This window comes from Anomalospiza imberbis, chromosome 8, assembly GCF_031753505.1.
Source record: "Anomalospiza imberbis isolate Cuckoo-Finch-1a 21T00152 chromosome 8, ASM3175350v1, whole genome shotgun sequence".
NCBI lineage: Eukaryota > Metazoa > Chordata > Aves > Passeriformes > Viduidae > Anomalospiza > Anomalospiza imberbis.
The window spans coordinates 14,653,260-14,674,693 of record NC_089688.1 but is presented as its reverse complement, the minus strand read 5'-3'; the positions used below and the strand labels follow the sequence as shown (position 1 = coordinate 14,674,693).

General features: G+C 40.3%; 1 protein-coding gene and 1 long non-coding RNA gene across 5 annotated transcripts in view; one reads left to right on the top strand and one right to left on the bottom strand.

Annotated features, from left to right (window-relative positions):
• Positions 1–21,434, top strand: part of ADK (adenosine kinase) — a 270,500-nt gene that overhangs the window by 792 nt on the left and 248,274 nt on the right. For 2 of the 4 annotated variants that reach the window (XM_068198541.1, XM_068198540.1), the window contains exons 1-2: positions 7,843–8,033; positions 14,598–14,672. In XM_068198541.1, the coding sequence (XP_068054642.1) occupies positions 7,858–8,033; positions 14,598–14,672 (251 nt within the window). In that variant the 5' untranslated portion in view covers positions 7,843–7,857. Of the gene's footprint in view, positions 1–7,842; positions 8,034–14,597; positions 14,673–21,434 lie in introns of those variants that run through there. The other 2 variants (XM_068198543.1, XM_068198542.1) reach the window with 1 other exon arrangement.
• Positions 652–7,705, bottom strand: LOC137478516 (uncharacterized). The gene is made up of 2 exons (XR_011001614.1): positions 7,055–7,705; positions 652–3,717 (listed from the first exon to the last, which is right to left on the bottom strand). It is a non-coding gene; the product is annotated as an uncharacterized lncRNA (long non-coding RNA).

The following is a 21,434-nucleotide window of genomic DNA, read 5'->3' as shown; positions in this document are numbered from 1 at the left end:
ATTTCTGTGATCACAGTACAGTAGCACTGACTGAATCCCATCTGAATGATGGCCTGCTCAGACATAAGTAATTTATTTTTAAATGTCATAGCAGAAAAATGTAAGGTTTCTCAATGGAGGATGCACAGTCAAAATGAGAACTTTGAGTACTGAGAGCTGTAAAGCAGTTTTTTTTTTTTAATACAGTTTCAAGTTTGTTTTCTCAGGATTATTCAGATATGAATATAATTGTAAGATAGCTGACTTCCAAGTGTTCAGTGTATGAAGAGAATTAATGACAGAAGCCTTGAAAGGTCCAAAATTATCTTGGCGATAACTGATAACTAATAACTCACTCAAATATAGCATAAAGGGGATGTACTTTAGTACTGAGATTAGAACAGTCTTTTTTGGTACTGATGTCCTTATTGAAAGAGCTAATCCTATTAAATTTGTCAAAGTCAGGGTACTTGCTTCTTTGGTAGCCAAGTGACTTTTCAAGTTTAGTAATGGTTGACAAGCTCAGTTGCAGATAGTAGAAGAGGAAAGATGTAACTGAGCTCTGAAAGCAAATAAATGGCAGGCAGCAAGATAAGGTTGTAGTAAAAAAAGCAAGAGTTATCTCCACGTCTCCTTAAAGCAAGATGAGGCAAGAAACTGGCAGCTGCAATGTTTCTGTTTAAAAAGTTTATTAGAGGAAACAGCATTTTTAGATTAAATATGAGAAAAATTTGAAATTTGAGAATGTTATTGGTGTACTGAGTTAAAAATTTAAAGGTTGTTTGCAGTGGAATGAAAGGCAGTGGTGACATACCATGTCTGGTAACGACTGACTAAACTGCAAATACTACTTCTGTAAGGTATGATAGATAAAACCTGAGGAATGTTGTTAGAACTTGCATATGTTAATTCTGTTGCAAGTTATTTCAAGCCAAAGTATAAATAGGCTCCAGCTCCGTTTCATAAGAGAAGAAATGCTGTAATTAACTGGTGATCAAATAAAGCTAATGTGTGCTGTTTGCCACAGGTTGAACTCATGAAGCAGTTGGTCGTTGGACTAGATTTAGCAGACCTCAGCACTGATTTGAACGTAGTGGCAAGAACGTGTTTGGCTGAGTGCTGTTGTGGGACTTAAAAGCCGCTAGAGAAGGTACCAGACTGGTCGAGGTTCCATGACTTGGCTGTATTTGTAGCGAGATTCAGTTGTTAATGCAAAGCACTGCTAGATATGCTTGGAAACAGTTCCTCTATGGATTAGAAAAGAAGTGAAAAATTACATAAAATTTTTGGGGCTCAATAACATCGTCCTTGTTATACCAAGAATTTGAGGAGATTATAGAGAACAATTCCTGGTTCTCAATATGTAGTTCTGAGGCTCTCCAGTCTCTTCAGAAGACCATGTCTAATGGATTCAACAAGCATGGTTGTACCATATTTATGCTCCCATATGATATCAACCTCAGCCCTTCCTGTGATTGCCATGAAAACTATTTTAGTATTAAAAACTAATTTAGTATTAAAAAAAAACTATGAAAACTATTTTAGTATTAAAAAATTAATTCTGCAGTGCAATGCAAGCCATACCTCATCAACAATAGCAAATGTTTCCTTTACCTGTTTTTTCTTTTTTTTTTTTGTCATTATTTTTTCTCTCAAAGTGGCTTCATAGATGTTTCATTGATACATTTTTAGACCCTTTTGATCTTTCCAGACAAAGGAAAGCAAATATCGCTCCCTCGTGAGGTAGGCAAAGCTGGCTGGGTTCAGGAAGCTACACTTGTTTGAAAGCAGTATAGGATGGCTGGCTTTTGCCACCCAGTGAGAAGCTCACAAAGCCGGAGACCCAAACTGGCATTCCCAGCTCAACAATGTGTTGTGCTGACATTCATCTGCTAGGCGGCAGGGATTTCATTGTCTTTATTGACGCCTGCAAATCCCCACTACAAACCAATGGGCTTTAGGCAAGGCCATTAATGTGTGCTGCCTTGTTTCGGGCTTCTGACTGCATCTCTGCTGTTTGAAGTAGAATATCATTGTACGTGTGTGAACTGCACTGTTTGAACAGAAAATGGGCTTGCAAAACTGAAAATGGCTTGTGGCTGAGTGGCAGCATCAACTTACTAGAAACATCATGAGGTGTTACTTTAGAGGAGAATTACTAAGGATTTGTGTCCTTTTATATTTGGTTTTGTTAGGGAAGTCTGTGAAAACCAAAGGCAGATTCTATTAACAGCCTGGTACAGTTATGAAAGAATTTGGATGTTTCCCGTAGAAATGTTTGAGCTTATATGTACGTGTCTGTATAGAAACATGCATGTTCATTTTTTCCTTCTGCACACAAACTTGTCAAGTCCCCTGTGCTGCATTATGACCTTCTGGCTGTTCTGCAGCTGCTGTATTGATTGAATAGTCATGACGTGGCTAGTTGTTTGAACAAATCAGTTTATCTAGAAGACAATGTAAGCATTGAGTTTGGTAAATAGTTCATACTAAAGGTAAAAAGTACAGTATTCCTCCTCTTCTGCTACTATTAGACATCTCTTCATTTTAAGACTAAATTGTCAAATACTCTGTGCATAATTGTTATCAAAAGCAGTCTTTTGTCATTACTGTTCCATTAGATTTTAGAAAACTTGATACTAGCGGCTGTAAAAAATATTGCAAATTTCATGCATTTTTTATTTTCTTAATAAGCTGACTTTTAATTTAGCTTATTCCTTCATCAGCTCTTTATACATGAAAGAAGATTCTGAATATTTTAAGCTAGCTGTGACTAAGCTTTCACTTAGAATTTAGTAAATAATTTTTTTTCTCTCTTTTATCTCTTGGTTTGGGTTTATATTTTTGGTTTTGGTTTTGTTTGGGTTTTTTGTTTGGGTTTTTTTGTTTTTTAATTTCATCTTGCTCCCCATTTGTATTCATTTAGGTTTTTGTCTTCATGACTTATAATTTTCTTTCTTTCCTATTTCTTATATCTGCAAATACAGCTAACGTTTTCCATGTTGGTACTCGTAATGTCCTCAGGTCAAAGAAAGAGCTGAAACTCAAGCACTTTTCTATGTTTGTTCCCAGAATTAAAGCAATAGACTTTTTCTTCAAATATTTAGTCCCCTTCGAATATTTAGTCCCCTTTAGAAATCAGACAAATACTCTTGAGGACACTAGCAACAGACGTTGCTAATTTTGTTTTACTTAGGATGTAACAGCAGTTACCTTCCCTTCCAAGCTGTGTTGACAGAAATACATCCAAAACCGGAATGACTTGCAGCATGGAAACTCCCGTGCTCTTACAGTGCAGGCACTGGTTTCCATTGTTCAGATGTGTAACTCTCAAATTACCCTTGACAAGTGTCTTCACCTGGCCTTTGATGTAATCCTCTGGGATTTTGCACAGCACGCGTCATATTTCCACAGTTTTGTGTTCTTGTTTTGGAGAAAGATTGCTGTGGTGTTTCATCCTTTTCATTGAAGGAATGCCTTGCTTTATTGTAGGGAGTGTGTAACCTGAGGAAAGAGGAGGTTGTGGGAAGGCTCTTTGTTCTCTGGACCACAGGCTGTCTTTCCTTACCGATGTCACTGCTGCCCACCTGGCCAGCAGAGTCACACCCAGAGCAGTAGTATCAGCCTTGGCCAATACCCTGCAGAAAGGTGCAGCTCTGCCTCGCTGGGATGAGTCCTTGCCTCCCTTAAGTCACTGGGACTAGTCCTGTCCCTGAGGCTGCTTGCAAGCTGAATTGCCTGGGAGAGAAGAGCCAGTGTAAATAGGCCTCTCTCATCTTGAATCTTGAAACTGTGTTTTCCTGAGATTTGAGCTCCTTCTTTTTCAACTAAAGGAACAGTTTGTGTAGGATTACTCACCTCATTGGATCTACTAATATTGCTTATGAACAGACAAGGAAGATGCCCAGGAAAGAGACTTGAATGAATGCAGAATTAGCTGACTATGGTGTTAGTGTAGCAATGTGAAATTCTGTAGCACAAGACCTTGGCTTACTCTGCTCTTGCTAAGGTATATTTCATGTGGAAATCTTGGAAGCAAAATTCTGGCTTGTGATACAAGGTTGTGATATTGAATTTTAGTTGTTACTTACACAGGCATGGTACGCAAATATTTCACAAAACCAGTTTCAGAAGCAGGGAATGGGTTGCTATCTAAAGGTCATTAATTACTATTTGCTGACAGTGTATTGGAAAACCTTATCTTTTTGAAAAAAGTAAATTGAATTTGCAGATACAATGTGAACACAGTGCTTTTTTCAAGGATGTTCATTTTTTATTTACATAATTGATTCTTAAAAATGTATTAGTCATATAATGTATAATAGTACAAAATATTATTATTTATGTAATACCAGTACATTTTGTATGAAGGAGAGAAGTCTTTGGGTATTACTCAGATTTCAGGGAAGGGAAGGGGATTTTTTCCATTTTGAACTGTAATAATTTCCATAATGATTATTTGACTACAGTCAAAGCTGTTCTGAACTTGAAAGATATGGTAAGATAAAGCTACTTGCTGGCTTTATGCTACTTTGGGATTTAATTTACAGTGAGAGATCGTTGTGGGGTTTTCTTCTTTGTACATTCAGTGGTACAAAGCAGTTGTAACTGTTTCAAGGGCTATGCTGTTTGATTAGGATAAAATAGAAGAAAGTATGGATGTCTGCAATATGCTGAAGAGTTAGCAGATTTATAGGCTTTCCTTTGCTTTTACAGCTGAACATTCTGTGAAGCTACATGAAAAGAAATGGGATGATGTTACAGAATTCTTAAAATAACAAAAGATTTTTAATACTTTGCAAGCAGAACCTATACAAGCTAAATATGCATCTTATTTTATGTTGCGAGATATTAAACTTTCTCTGTAGAAAAGTTTTCAAAACAACTGTTATAATAGAAGATATCTGCAAGCTCTGCAAAATGCTGTTATTGAAGAGAATTTGTGGACTTGCTGCTCACTAGTCCCATTTTATAATGTCTACTGGGGCTATTACATAAAAGATCACCCTTCTGTCTTGCAAACAGATGGGCAGCTTATCTAAGATCAACCTTACTTTTGTACTTTAAAGAAATTGAGTGAAAATATGGGGGTTAATAGAGAACTTTTTGTTTATATATTGAAAACTGTAAGATTTATACCAAATGTTTGTGGTGTAAAACGTTAACACATTAGTCCAAGGCTAAGGCCTAGATTGCTTGTCTCTTGGATACACAGGTTACAAATATATAATGTCTAGAGTTTCATGGATTACTTCAATAAAGTGCAATTTTAAATGTTCTCATATGCCTGCCTGTTATTTTATCAGGTAGGGTTGGAGTTCATTTTCAATTCATAGTGTGCTTGAAGGGAAACATTTTAGTGAAATCACCCGAGGAAGTTGTTTATTACATATAAAGAAACTTACATGGTCATGAAGATTTCTCTCTTGTATAGTAACAACAGCAGTCAAGAAATTGTGGCTAGACTGTGTCAGACATTATATATTTTTAGATACAAAAGCTGTAAATTCCGTGTTTCTCTCAGGGATTTCTGAGGCCAAATCACATGTGAAGGCAAGGTCAGGTGCCCCATGCAAGCAGAGGGAGTTTGGAAGGTCAGGGGTCAGGAAGGCTGAGCAAACTCAGACTGGCTGCCCAGCACATACATGGTGGGACTGCAAGTTGAAATTGGGGCACGAGCATTAAGGTCATCTCTGAATGACCATAAGTCATAACTGACCATTTTCCCAGGGATACTGTGGTTGCTTTTTCTCCACTTATTTAGGCTAGGGTTAGGTCTGGATGTCTAGCAGTTCCCTGGCAAATGACTAAAATCCCAGTGATAAGTGGTAGTAGGGGCAGGTGGTGTCTGAAGATGTCAGTAGCAGTAGAATCTGTGAGTATGTGATAGCACAGGCAAGATGATTGGGCATGGGGAATAGCTGGAGGCTTATAAAGTGCTGTTGACTGCTGTTGAGGTGTCATACATGCTAACCCACGAAAAGATGTTAATATCTTTTAGAGAAAATATGCTCAAGTGGGTAAAATTTAGAAACATTTGATGGTACCTCATTTGACCTCTTAGTCTGTAGCTTACTATTTGTAATATCCAGCTGTATGTTGCAAATTACTGTAAATATAGTTCATGTTGAAGTATTATGTATTTTTCTTTACATATCTTTATGTGCTTATTAAAATCAGACAATTACTAGGGAATCTGCAACTAGATTAATAAAATGTTTTCAATATTTTGAATACAGTGATTGAACCAAGAAGACAGCTTCATTCTATAGTTATATACAATAACAAGTTATGTAGCTATTACTATATTTGCTGGTGATGGGATCTTCCTCCCCCACCTTCCAGGTTAGAAAACAGAGGTGTGGCTATTAAGCACTGAAACTGCTAAACTGACATAATAAATAGTCCAGCGTGAATTGGAGGATGCAATCATTATGTATCTATGTATTTGCATTTCAATAGAGTTCAAAATCCTCCCTCAGGATTGAGGACCTCTTACACATTGTGTTGCAATAGCAGTAAGCGGATGGATGTGTTTCCTACTCTTATTTGACTTTTCAGGACACCTGACACACTTCAGTAATGGGAGTTTTGTGACTAGTTCAGTAAGTGGTGATTGTTTTTTGAGTGTCTGATTTAGAGGACCTAGGAGATTTGTCCTACATCAGGAATTGAGCATAAATTTTTCTGTTATTTTCATGTGACAATGCAGGTCCTTGACCTTTGTCAGCATGTCATATTTTAGCATCATCTCCTCTGAGAGACCCCAAAATCAGAAATAGAAGGAAAGTTTGGCTTTAATTTTTCTGAGTACAATATTCCCATTTTGTAGATGGAAAGGAAGGGAAACTTCAGACTAATAACCACAGGATTATGAAGTTGTGAAGTTCAAATATTTAGTTAGAGGTGACACAGCAGTACTCAACAATGTGGGATTCATTTTTGGCAAAAACAACCTATTGGCTTCAGTTTCATGAATCAGTGTTTCTGGTGCTAGCAAGTTAACAAAGTAAGTGCCAAATCTGCACAATGTGGCAGTAATTTTGACAGCCAGATGAGGAGTGACGATAGAAACCTGGCTTTAGCGAGACTTTCCCTTTCTGATACGGCAGTTCTGCCAGTGTCAGGCGAATAAGAAAAGGGGATAAGCAATGTCGGGCTGCCCTTTTCTTCCCGTGTTTCCAGTCATGTCCTCTGGCCTGCCGGGCGCCCGGAGCGCTCGTTCCACAGGTGGCTGCCGGGCGCTCCGGCAGCCCGGAACGAGGCGATGTGCTCCGGGGGCTCGGCAGCCGGCCCCGCGCCCGGCGGCCGCCGCCTGCGGAGGAAGGCAGGCTCCGCAGGAGGTCACTCGGGGCGGCTTCGCGTCTGACCCGACGCGCGGTTAAATAAAAAGAGGGAAAACGCGTTCGTGTCGAGGGTGTAGCGATCGTGTGTCGGGGCGGGCGTGAGCCCGCGGCCAGGACAGAGCCGGGGCGGGGGGTCCCCTCGGTTCCCACGGCCCCGTGACACCCGAGGGGCAGCGCTGCCAGGGGCTCCGCTGGCCATCTTTACTGTGGGCGGTGCGGCTCGAGCCCCGCACCTCTGCGCGGCTACCGCCACTAAACTTTTTTTTCCCCTTGGCCAATCGTCACTGTCTCCCCCGCTCGCCGCCGGGGCTCGCAGAGGGGACGGCGGCAGCAGGAGCTGCGTGGGAGGCGCGCGCTCTCCGCCCGTACCAAAGATGGCGGTCGGGGAGCCCGGGGGTGCCGGGCGGGCGGCACCGCTCGGTACCGGGCGCTGCCGAACCGGGGCGCGGGGCCCGTCGGCAGCGCCCCGCGGCTCCTCGCGCCGCGCGGCCGCCGCGCAGGGCCCGGGCCCGCCCCGCCGGCCGCCCTGCCAATGGCGGGACGCGCGGGCGGGCGGGGCGGGGCGCGCGGTGGGCCGGCCGAGCGCTGCCCAGCGCTCAGTCGCGACCGAGGCGCGGGCGCCGGGCGGAGAGGCGACGGTGCTGGTGCCGCTGCCAGGGGACTCTGCCGCGGGCGGCCGGGCGGGCGGGGAGCCATGGCCACTCTCAGGTAATGTCGAGCACCCAGGCAGCGCCCGCAGCACAGCCCCGCGTCCCGGGGAAAGGGGCGGCGGGTGCTGATGCACTCCTGCTGGCGGGGCGGAGGCGCCCGGCGCGATGCTCCGCCGCAGCCGGGCTCTTCTCCCCGCTGTGTAATCGGGATGCGGGGCAGCGCGGCTTCGTCCCATCCCTCTTCATCTGCCGCGAGTTGGTTTGGTGGCTGCACGCCCGCTCCCCTGGAGCGAGGAAGGAGGGAGAGCTGTGCCGGTGCCTTGCCGGCCCCTGAGCCCGGTAGGCACAGCGCTCCCGGGGCTTCTCGCGGGCAGGTGGGCGCGCCCGGCCGGGACTCTCGGCGGCGCTGGGCGATGCCGGTGCCCAGCGGCATCGGGAGCGAGAACCCCGAGCAGCGCTGCGCCGGGCCGGGCCCGCAGGTGATCCGCGGGGCGGGGGCAGGGGGCTGCGTGCGGCGTCGCCCGGCTGCGGTGCCGCTGTCACAGGTAGCGCCTGGGCGTGGGCGGCCGCCGCCCGCCGCGGGGTGCCGCCCGTGGGCGTGGGAGGATGCGTGTCGAGGGACCCCGGCAGAGGCGTTGGAACCTTAACCCCTCGCTGTAGCTTGCCGTGACTGGAACTAGATTTTAAAAGAATCCCAAAAAACGAGAAGCAGGGGCTTAATAGCAGGCTATGCTCTTGGCAGGCTGTTGGAATTGCGGTGATATCAGCCTGTCAGCGAAACCCGGAGAATGACAAGCCCGTAACCTAACATTCAGTGAAAGGAGTTACTGTGAATAGTTTTACTCCCCCAAACACTTCATCTTAAGATGGGGTTGTATTGTGAGGTAAATCAGTAATCTTTGATCAGACCTTTGACTGCTAAAAAATGCCTAATATTACAGACTCCAAGTTCAATTTGATAATTCAAGGCAATTCTCCCATCTCCTCTTTCCACCCTCCAAACTCTGTGTATCAGGTTTCATTTACACTGTTTCTGACCTAGACGGTAACTTTGAAATTGCAATAGTATTTCACTGTTGGGGCTCATGGAGTTAGCACAGCTGTGTGAGGAGCTGGGTAGTGGTGGAACAGTTTTTTCTGCAGCAGCCTTGCTTACATAAGGTCAAAGCTTTTAGACTTGTTTTCAAAGTTGGAGCCTGTGAGTGCGTCTCTTTAGAAGACTACGAAAGCTTCATAATAAATGAAATCTTCACTGAAGATGTTTCTCTAAGTCAGTATGTAAATATGTAACTGCTTAGCCAAATATTGTCTTTGCTCACCCACGTCAGGAAAGCATGTGAGCAGTCCTACAGGCCAGCTTGTATGTTTAAGGTCTATATGCTAAAGTGATTTGCCGACCAGTGATGCAAGAAAATTGTCTGAACTCTGGAAGGATGGAATAATAATTCTTAGGTACTTTTGTATTAGATGAGTTACTTGCTGTTGTATCATCCTACTTGTAATGATGTTACATGGGTATGTGGGATAACAGGAGGATGCTCTTAGTTGAGAGCTTATAGCTAGTCAAGTGCTATAAATCTGGTGCTATTGGTATTTTGCTTTAACTACAAATATAAGTAACTTTTGGTAAGTTCAAATCTTGTCATATATGGGGTTTTAAACTGAACTGGATATGCTGAGAACAGGCTTAAAACATGCCGTGTTTTGGCTTACTTTAAAGGACATAGTGAAACCCTTTAGAAATAATAATATTTTAGATTTTACAAGACCGTATCTTAAATTTGTAAAAGGACGACTAGGCACACAGCGTGCTGCCATGCAATTGCACACCCAAATGTCTCAGTCATGTTTAAGGCTTTCTGAGTTGCCAGTATCCAAAGGCCCAAAATATTCCTCTGTCTCTGTGCCAGTAACTAATAATAAGCTTTCACTGATATTTTGATGTTGCTCTTCCACGGAAGTGCGCAGCAGCCTGGGATGATAACAATATTGTGTGATAGTTGGATATAGTGCTGCTAATGCTCAGCAGCCAACTTGAATCAGGACCATATTTTAAAAAATGCCTGCAGCAGTAGAGCATGAGATTGGAGACAGCTTTCCAGATCATTCAGTTGCAGTTAATTTTGTTGACTTCTTAAAAGAGGTTCAAGGGTAGGTCAGTACTGATGTTGTGGGCTCTTTTTTGTTTATTTGTTTGGTTTTGTTGTTTTGTTTTTATCCAGTTTGGTTTAATTTTATTACTTCTGCCACTTGTGATAAGAGTAAGGTGTGAAAAGGTGGCCATTTGTGTAAAATCAGTCATATTAGTAATGTCTGAACAAAACACCTAATTAATAGGTGAAGATTTATTTGTACTTAATGAGTTACATTGCTTGAATTCGTAATTGCAACTCACATTTCATGTAGTCCTAAGTTAAAAGCCAAACTCATAAAGTATATGGCTGCTTGTCAATAGTTATGAATGTAAATGTGATGTACATCAAAAATTTCTGTAGTTACTGTTCTGTAGTTTTGCCTATTAGATGGATGGTGTGTTTTTGTTCAAACAACTTTTAGATTTGTGTGAACATCTTATTTGTAGTTTGGAGTTGAAAAAACATATATCTTGTTCATATATGTGTACTCTTTGTGTGTCTGTATACATATACACACATAGATGCTGACTGTATACTTAATTATATATGCCCTTAATTTGTGCAGGTGAAGGAGTTATCCCCTGCTTCTTGAAAAACTGATCCAGATATTCTTTTGCAATAGGTTAGTTGGGTCAAACAAGAGCATCCTTTTTGAGTGATACCAGTACTCCAGTGAAAGTGAAGGGACTGGGGAGAGGCAGGGAAGCTGGGGACTACAAAAGTGTGTTCTGTGTCTGTGGTAGAGATGTGTCCCCAAATAACCTATGTATTGTGGAATATCAAATTTCAGGAAATTATTACTGCTTCCTCACTATGTTTTATCCCTAACTGGTTGGAAATAATCACTGAAATTTTAATCACTGCAGATGTCCAGTGTGACTGAACAGCAAACATAAGGCCTATAAGGTTCAAATCTACTGTTCAAAGTCTTCAACTTGATGAGAATATAACAGTTTAATATCTCAGTTTTTTGCTCTGAAGACTCGTAAATTTAGCATTCTCCAGAATCATAAATATTTGGTTTATTTTATGCTTTTACAGAGGCTTGTGTGGCTTTACAGAGTATATGAGATTTAAAAAAATATATTTTTTCATTTTTACTTGGGAGCAACCTGAAGCCAAGTAGTTGCTCTACTTCATGTAGTGCCACAAGCAGTGCAATAGTGTAACAGTGTGGAAACTTCGCAGCTCCTCAAGAAGGGAAGGGTGATTTGCATTGAGCTAAATGTAGCCAGTGTTGGGTTAGTCAGGTTGAACACGCTAACAATTTACACAGTCAAGTCTTCCTCTTTAACAGTAGGACCTTCCAGATTGGTTAACAAAGCTTGTATTAGAAAATGCTGACCACAGTGGGGGATTCCAAAATCAGTTACATTGGAAAAAACCTCTGAGATTGAATCCAACCTCTTAAGTATCTGCTTGTTGACCTTTATAAATTTGTGACTTAGAAATTCTTTAGACTTTTCCCATTTTCCCCATAAAGGTATTTTTGCCAAATACAGTGACACTTAAGGAAAAATACAACTCCAGTCCCCAGTACAAATGGAGTGTATGGATTTTTCTTCTCTTTTTTTTCCCAGTTGAATGTTAATACATATTTTTAAGCACAGAAGTTCTAGTATCTTGGTACTTAGGTAATTTTAACACCTAGAAAGAACTAAAAATGTAGAAATACATATTGATTGAAGATACAGAGCTAGAGATTTGTATACATTATCTTATGTGTTTAGATTATTTGCAAAAACAGGTAAACAGTGTATAACACTTGATTTCTTCAGCAAAATCAATGTTAAATCGACTCAAAGTTTTATGTGTTTAAACCATTGTCAAGTTCTGCTGTCCTACATTTAGCTGTGAGAAACAACTATACTGAATTTGAGGAGAGTTTGCCCAGAAGTTTCAGTGGAATGTTTCTGAACATACATTTACTAATCTAATGATAGCTACCTTGGCTTTTCAATCTTGATTCCAAATAGCGCCCTACATACAGCCTCTGGAATACTTGAATGGGGATGATTATAAAATATTGTGGGTGAAGGAAGGCTTGGGAATGAGCAGGACTTAGATGTGATGTAAAGAGCTGCCTGGATTAAATAGCACCGAAAGTTCTGGTTCCTGCTGCTGCTGACGTGTGAGGAGTTTGTACACATGTTATTGGCTTCATACAGCTTCTGCACAAAGTTGCTCTTGTGCTGCTTTGAACACACTGACCTGCAGGTTCTGTAGCCCACAGCTCATTGAATGTTTGGTAGCTTCTATTTTGCTTTTCCATTGAATGTGGGAACTTCTTCATAGGCAGTGACCTCAGCATGTCAGCTGTATATCAGATTTTTTTTTTTTTTTGTAAGTACAGCTGCTGTTTTCTGGCATACTGACCATTAAAGTCCTGGCTCATGTCTTATACAGAAGTTATCCATGATATGTTGTTTTTTCTTAAGTGTAGTTATAAATCTATTGATGTGTAGAATTTCACAGCATTTGAAAATCAGGTAAACATTAAGTACAGGAACATATAGCTTGGGACAAATCTGCATTCAACACTTGAAAAGTTCTGACTTCATTCATTGTCCTACAGTACTACTTATGCAATACTTAGGTTTTACAGCAGAGAGAATGTTCTGTCTTGTGACTTCAACTGCAATCCCCTTTATCCTTATGTCTTCTGAGCTGTCATCTGTCTCTCACTCTTCATGTCTTCTAGCCAGGTGTAACTTATGGTTATGCTATTTTGAACATTGTGCTATTTGTCACACTGACAAAAGTATTTAGCCAGTCTTACAGGTTTTTACTAAGCAGATGTTAACTCTTCCAGTTAGGAGCAAACTGGGTTTCTGGCTCCATCTTCCACAAGCAGCATCAAGCACACATTTCAAACAGCATCTTCCACATTTTATTTACAATGAAATGGGCTCTAAAGGATTGTCTTTAAAGCTACAAAAAGTAAGATACTTAAAGCATGGTTTGCTGTGTCTCAGTATCAAGGTTATTAATCATGTTTTCCATAGTGCAGCGTGGGTCACTGTTCCACCAAGTGCAGTCCTTCCAGGACAGGCTGCTCCAGCATGGCTCCTTCACAGGGTCACAAGTCCTACCAGGAAACCTGCTCCAGCATGGGCTCCTCTCTCCATGGGTCTGCAGGTCCCTGCCAGGTGGCTGCTCCAGCACAGGCCTCCAGTGGGGTCCCAGCCTCCTCTCAGGCATCCACCTTTTCCATCGTGGGTCTCTTGCATGGGCTGCAGGGGGATCTCTGCATCCCCGTGGACCTCCATGGGCTGCAGGGGGACATCCTGCTTCACCATGGTCTGCACCAAGAGCTGCAGGGGAACCTCAGCTCAGGTGCCTGCAGCACCTCCTGCCTCTCCTTCTCTGCTGACCACGGTGTCTGCAGAGCTGTTCCTCTCACATGTTCTCACCCTGCTCTTCTCTGGCCTCATTACATCTACAACAATAACTTTTTTCCCCCTTCTGAAATCTGTTATCACCGAGGTGTAACGATCATCTCTAATTAGCCCCACCTTGGCCACTGGCATGCCCATCTTGGAGCTACCAGGGACTGGCTCTGCTGGACATGGTGGAAGCTTCTGGCAGCTTCTCACAGGAGCCACCCCTGTAGGCCCCTGGCTACCAAAACCTGGCCACACAAACCCCATATAGGTGGTCATACTGAAGCTACCTTTGGTAGTTGGAGCGTGGGTGTGCCTTGTTGGTTGGAGACAGTAGGTGTTAGTTTGGCAAGGAATGTGATGGGTTTGGATGTAGTTTTAGAGAACAGCTGCATTCACTCCTACTTGACACTTGACCACATATCTAATCCTTTGGTATTACTGCATTATCACCCAAGTGCATGCTATTCAGGAAAATGTAACACATGGTTTCTGTATTAATCTAAAAAAGAGGTTAAAGCTGTCTGTCTCAAGAATACTGTTTACAGTATTTTTGATATCCTTTTTCTATGTGAAAGAAGTCATGGTAAGGAATGTCAAATTGCATAAAAAGTACATCCAACCTACCAGTAGAGAGCTGCAGTGTTTAAAATGGCTGGCAGTGCAGAACCCGTTGTCTCTTTGTTTCAGTGTAGTAGAACAGACTTAAATTGTTAATTATTTGTTGGTACCCAACAACTGAGTGGGTTCAGTGAAATTCTTATTACTCTGGTGTGATGCTTCCCCTGTCTAAAATTTGGTATTACAACTTGAATGTCATCCTTTAAAACTCCATCATGTGGCATGCAGCTTAAATTCTTTATCTGAGTAAGTGACAGTTTAACAGAATAATGTGTTATTGCAGTCTGTGTATTGATCAAAGATCACTGTAGGATGGTACTTCACTCAAATTTGATTCTGTATGTATGCCAGGTCACTAGGTGTTTACTGTGCTGGGCAAAATGTGTATACTTTTGTTTTTCTCTCTAATTAAAAATATCTTTACATATACTAGAAACAATAAACCAGTACTAAGCTAACTTGAAATAATTTATTCTCTTACAGTGAAAATGTCCTCTTTGGAATGGGAAATCCTCTGCTTGATATCTGTGCAGTTGTGGACAAGGACTTCCTTGACAAGTAAGGCTTGATATCTTTTTTTTTTTTTTAAAGTCAGTTTTTTTCCAGAATTTTGCCTATAAATAAATGGTGGGCTACCTGCCTGTATAATGCTGTGTTTAGGCTGATCTCTGGGATTCTGGCCTTGTGCTGGAAGTAGCCAGTACATCATTTGATCTTGCTCTATGAAACTATGGTGGTGGTGGTATCTATGTAAACTTTCAGTGTTTTCATATGATTTTTTATCAATTTATTCTGGTGTCCTCATGCTGTCTTTGTTAGTCTTTAATTGGAGGGAGTTGTCAATTTCAGTAAGATTTAGGTAGTTCTTATATGAATCTTTGTGTGCTACTTTTGATTTACTGTTACTGTACGCTTCAGTGATGTCTGTGGGGTAAATAGGCCATTTCTGTAACACACCAAGAAAAGCTGTGCAAATATACCTTTAAAAATATTCCAGTTTATCAGTCAGGAACAGAACTGCTTCTTATCAGGTTGTCTGTTATCTTGCTTAAGCCTGCTTGTTATGCTACCATCCATATAACCATATTGCTGGATTGCTTAATTGGCAATAAGCCTACTCATTCTTGAATCAGTTTAGAGATCTGTCTATTCCAGAGGTGTAAAATACAGTTGCTCTTTTAAATCTTTCTGCTTGAGCTCCATTTTTTATTGCTGTTGCCACTTTTTTTATGCTTTGTAAGTTGATTTGATCTTTCAGTGCTTGCAATTTTTTCTTTAATTTTTGAAGTGTTAATAATTTTTTCTCTCATCGTTCTTTATTTTCTTAATAGGAAAATTGCATCAAAACTAAATTTCACATCACCAAATAAAGAACAGGTGCAGAGTTTTTATTTTTGAATATGTATTGTCAGGCACAAATATTTTGTTCTGCAGCTTTTAATAGCAATAATTTGTCATCAATATTTCATCACTCAAATTTTATCTTAAGGTTTGTTTAAGTGAAAGCCTCTATGTTGTAAGCTGGAAACAAAAGACAAGAATGTAATGGATTGTGTCAAATTCAAACACCTGGAACTTTAGAAATCAGGTCTATGTCTTAAGCATTCAAAAAAGTGAATTAATCTGGTGTAATTCTCTGCCTCACGTTTCCACTGAAATAACTTGAAAGCCAGTCTCTAAAAATAAGTAATGCCCTTCTCCCAACCCAACAATACTCCCTAACTAATCCTTACAAATTGCTGACATAAAAGAGATGATGGAGTCTCTACTGCAGCACTGAAATCCTTCAGGAGTGCATTGTGCTTTTCACTGGATGTGATGTGCTGTGCAGAATTTAATTTAATTTAAAAATTAGAAGTCTTATGTACTCAAATTTGAGTCCTGTCAGACAAATTAAATTATCTCCTGGAGCAGCATATGCTCTGTGAGCATTTCTTTACTGCTGAAAGGCGTTTGTGGGGTATTGCATTATTGAAAGCCATAAGCAGTCTTCCCCCAGCAGTTTCACAGGAGCCTGCTGATAGTGTGATAGCTCTGGTAATAACCTCAAAACTGAGGAGCCTGTTTATGTTCTCCTGCACCTGATTTGATATCCCTCTCCCTGTTTGTCAGGGTATGCAGAGATGTCCATTTAACAAACCAACAAGAGTGTTTCTACTCCAGGTCCAGCTATCTTTTGCAACACTTCCTGAAATGGGGATCAGATCCCATGCATCCTCAGCTTGGGAAGGGAGATAAAATAGAAAATGGAGCTGTAGAACAACTGCTAAAATAAAGTTATCTATCCAAATGCTGCAGGGAGGTGCAAGAGCATAGACATTTCAGGACTGTGAAGCATTTGAAAGAGATATTGTTGATCATTGTAGTTTCTCTTTTTTCTTGTGAAGCAAGGCATGCACCCATCTCTAGCCATGTAGCGTCAGCTTTGGGTATCTTGGCAACCTTGAATCTGCTTGTCACCTCTTCTACTGGGTGGGAATGTTTAATGGGGTTATCAGGCTAGCAGGGCTCTGACTTGAGAAGGTAGCTTAGGAAAATAAGAAAAGTTTAGGTAAACACCCTTAAGAATTTTATACATTTAACTTTTACAGTGTTTCTGTTGCTTTATCCACCTCTCGTACAGTCAGTTGTAAGAATAAATACCTTTGTTCAAAATAAAGGACTTGATGTTGCACGTTTAATCAATATATATTGTCAATGAAATGAGCATTAAAATGAGTTCTGTAAACAGCTTATTTTTGTAAGTTGTATTAAGAAAGTGCGAATTGAAACAGCATAAGGAAGTATAGAAAGTGGTCTTTTTAAAAATAATTAATTGGCCTACAATCCATGTTAGAAATAAACCTGAAAATAAACATATAATGCAGTTCTACTCCTTGCAGACTTTAAACAGTTTGCTGCCATGTAATATGGGTTTGAGGAAATGAGCAGTGTTGGAGGCCTGGGTGGGTATTTTTGGCTTGGGTTAGCACACCGACTCTTTGCTTTCAAGTTAAATTTTGGTTTAATCTGATCTCCAAAGCCTTTTGCTCTCTTGACAAGTTTTGGAGGCCTTTCCTAGGAGAGGCAATTTTAATTTAGATCACAACAAAAGTTCACCATGGCCATCTGAGCATATCAGCAGTCTGGCATTACCTGAGCCAGAGAAGCTTTAGCCTCTGTTTTGATTTCTGGGTCCCATTTCTTGCCTCTCTTAAGGGAGACAATCTGGAAAAGTGTTAGCAATGTTAATGGCACTGATGAAAACTGGTGATACCACAAACCACTTTCGTTTCTGTTTACAGAACTGGAAAGAAGTCTTGAAATAAATATAGTCCGCCATATGTCTTTGGTTATTTTTAGTATCTGCATGAAAGAAATATCAGAAATGTGGTTTTGGTTTGGTTTTTTGGTCTCCTTTTAGTTTGCATCAACTCCATTACTACCTAAGAGTATTTTTGTTTAATTTATCAAGATATGGATACTTACTCAAAGAGCAGCTTCTTAGGGCTGGGAGGGGAAGGAATAGAAGAAGAATTAATGCATTGTGGGTGAATAGCTAACTATAGCTGTGCTAATCTGTGAAAATAACTTTGCTAACAGGTATTCATTAAAGCTTTTGGTGTACTCACTTCTACCCGTGACATTTAACAGGAATGATTCTTTTACCTTCTAACTCCGAAAGGCATTTAAAAATAACTTAATCTGCTCTACATACATTAAACTCTGCTAAAATGGGCAAAGAAATTCTGATTAACATGCCAATGACATTTTAAGACACTAAACTCAGGACTGCTAACTCCTGTAAATACTCCACTGTCCTGCTGTTCAAAGTTAGGACATGGCATGTGTTTCATTGCTCTCCCTAGAACACTCTGTTTTGCAAATACTCACTTTGCAAATATTCAGTTTTTGACACTGAATTCAGCTTACCTAGTTGTAGTTAATTTTTAGGTTGTAGAGATTTGGGCATTATTTGTCATCTCAAGTGCACTTCATTGGTTGAGAAATGTGTGTTCATAGTATGGATAAATCTTCTCTTGCTGTGTCTATGGCTGCAGGAGCTGAGGAGGAGAAGAGAATCAATGTTGACAAATCGACATTGACAGGACTATTGTGCCAGTCCTGAATCTTCTCAACATGTGAAACCTCGTATCTTCCCTGACTGATCAGAGGGAAGGCAAGGAAAATATCTGTAATTGCCTGCACCTGTATAAGCATGGAAATATCTTTCAGCCTGTGCTCTTAAAAAGGAGTGGAGATAAAGGTGAAAATTAGGATATATATTTTATTTATCACAGCAAGTTTCAGGAATCATATTGCTGTATTTCACTCTAATTTCTGGGCTTTTGACCAGAGCCATGATCTCATAAGTTGAGGTATGTTTACTGCTCAGGCTGCCAAATTCCATTATAGTTACAACCTGCAGACTGACTATTTTGTCACCATCATGGTCCAGGATTACAAATTTCTGTATGATTGCTTATTGGTTATCCAAGCAGACAAGTATTTTTATCTTTAGGTCTTTTTTCCCCTTTAAAATTAAGGTCTGTGGCAATCTTTGCACAAGTTCATTTAGGATGCTCAGTAAGGATTGGAATTTTTATAACTTTCATGCCCTCTACCATCTGTTCCTTAGTTCTCTTCCATGCCTTTTCTGGTGTAAATACAAACTATCTTTAAATCAAGAAATGGGTTTATATTCTCTTTCCTCTTCACTGGAAAGAAAAGGTTTGAAGAAACAGGAAAGTAAGAATGAATGGGGTCTTTGGAGTGGTGGTAACGATTGCTATATGAAAAGAGAATATCTCAGTGAAGGAAGAAGTGCTGTCATGGTGATCCATAATTTCACAAGTATGGATATGGATGTCCTGCAGTGTACTACCAACTTAACTGTAGCACTGAAAGTGCTTGGGTCATTCCTGGAGATCCCAGGATGCATGGGCATCCTTTACCTTTCCTCACTGCAAAGTACTGGCAGAAGGTGATGGATTAGTTGAGCACAAACTTTTGTAATAGAACAGCATTAACATTTGGTAAATGAAACATTCCTGTGTGAAGCTATTTTAGTGTTTGCCGTGATGAAAGTGAAGATGTACATATTTGATCCTTTTTCCAGTCTTGTGGAAATTTGGATTACAAATTAAGAAATAATAAAATAAAGAAAAAGTTTGTGTAGCAGCTTCAGTTGACAATGACAAAAAACTTGTGCTTACTTGTGTTAAATTTAGGTTGGTCTGTATAAACTGTGGCTTGTGTTATTCTCAACATTTACAATTTGTTACCTTTGTCCTGTCTAACAGAAGCCTTTAACTTCCCATAGGAAAAAAAAAATCAAAAGACCATTAATGCAGTTAAGTCTCATGAAGTGGCCAAGGGTCTAAATAGCTTTTAGACCATCAGAGGTGATTCTCTGTTCACCAAACTCGGCTTCAATGCAAAAAAAACCTTTCTCCAAAAACACATGTTGGAGTGAGCTTGAAAAATGAGAAGGACAAATGGTGATTCTGTACTTGGAAGCTGCAGTATCCAAGAATGCACAGGCTGCAAACATTGGCTTTGCTACTAGATTTAAGTGGGGACCCCCTACCCTCTTCAGACTTTTCAGTTTCATGAATCTATTAACTTAGATTCTGTGCTTCATCAGCCCTTGGGAGAGCTTAATGGGTTTTTGCATTGCTTTGAGCTGGGAATTGTGGTACCTGTTGTCCTGGTTTTGGCTGAGACAGGGTTAATTCTCCTTCTAGTAGGTGTTGCAGTGCTGTGTATTTTGGGTTTAGTGTGTACTGTCTGTACAGTGATGAAGGTATGTAAAGTATATGGTAAAAACTTTAAAACCTCTCCCTGAAAATTTGCCCCTGTATTCTCCCTCCCCCTGCAGAAGATAATTTGGTGTATGATGTTCCATTGTTTCAATAACTCTTGGGAAAAATTAATCCTGAAAGTATTTGTTGCATTGGGTCATCTGGGAGAGAAGCCGAATAGCTGAGTGCTGTGTTATTACCTTGTGGTTTTAGTTGTATCTCTAGAAGTCCATTTAATTAGTCACAAGGTCTGAAGGTATATTGTTGAAACTGTTGAGCCCAATTGCATCATCTGACTGCTGATAAATGATAAAAACTCCAGTGTTTGCTTGCAAAAACTTAGGATGATGAGAGCTGTCTTAAGAAGGTCGTCTTCATACTAGGTCTATAAATTTGGTAGTGTTCCTGACAACATAATTAAAGCTTTCTACAGCCCTAATGCTTTCTCCTAGTGCATTTAGTTAAATATGTAGTTTAAATGTGTGAAAGATTTTAGTTATGCTCCTTTTAGAAAAGGCTGTTTGAAAAACTATGGAGTGATAGTGTTGCATGGAGAGGTGATGTTTTCAGGGTATATAGGGCTTGAGCAGTGTTTATAGAGGAGCTTGTAATTATGTGTTTGCCTGTAAAATAGAATGTAAGATGTTCATGAATGGGAAATATTCCACTCTTCTCTTTATTGGTGTTTTCACTTTCTTAAATACTTGTTTAGTTATAAACTGTAAATCATGAATTACTCTTTTATTTTTCCCATTCATCAGAAGACTTACAGATTTAATGCATGTCAGTAGAACATGTCTAGTTAATGGACTAATTGTATTCTTTAGAATAACCTTAAGCATGTGACAGATACACACACAGAGAAATTATCTATATTTTCCCCTTGCTTACAAGTGAAAATTTGTTTAACAAAACTTTGTGATTGCATTACAAGGCAAGTTATGAAATAATGGGTTCCATTTGCCTCTTTATTGCAAACAAGGAGCTTTAAGTGGAAGAGATCTATGAATTAACTAAGTGTCTCTGGTTTTAATTAGACAATAATATTAAATGAAAAGACCCTTGCTGAAAATATCTTTGATGGAAAAAGCTGGGTGTCTTCAGTAGAGAACTGGAATCCATCTTAAACTCAGTGGTAAAACTTTCTTTTGAAAGTTTACTTGCTGTTCATACTGAGGAACCTTGCATATTAGTGTTTCGAGATTGCACGATTACAAGATTGATTTTTATTTATGATACAGTAAACAAAAATTGTGATTCGTGTTCTGGATATGGTTTCAGGCATTCTTTTTAATTACAGATTTCTAAGATGTGATTTTAATGTTGTTTTCCATTCCCATCCTGCTTGTCCAACCCAAAATTTTCAATAGCATAATACAGATTAGAGGGGTTTTTCCTGCTACAGTAAGTGAAACTGGTTGATCACTTGTGACTTGAAGAATAAAAAAGCCCAGTCAAAAATTAGCAATTATTTGACATAGTCTCAGGTTTTTTACTCTAGATGAAATTGATCTGTCATCTTGTAGAAAAGATGGCT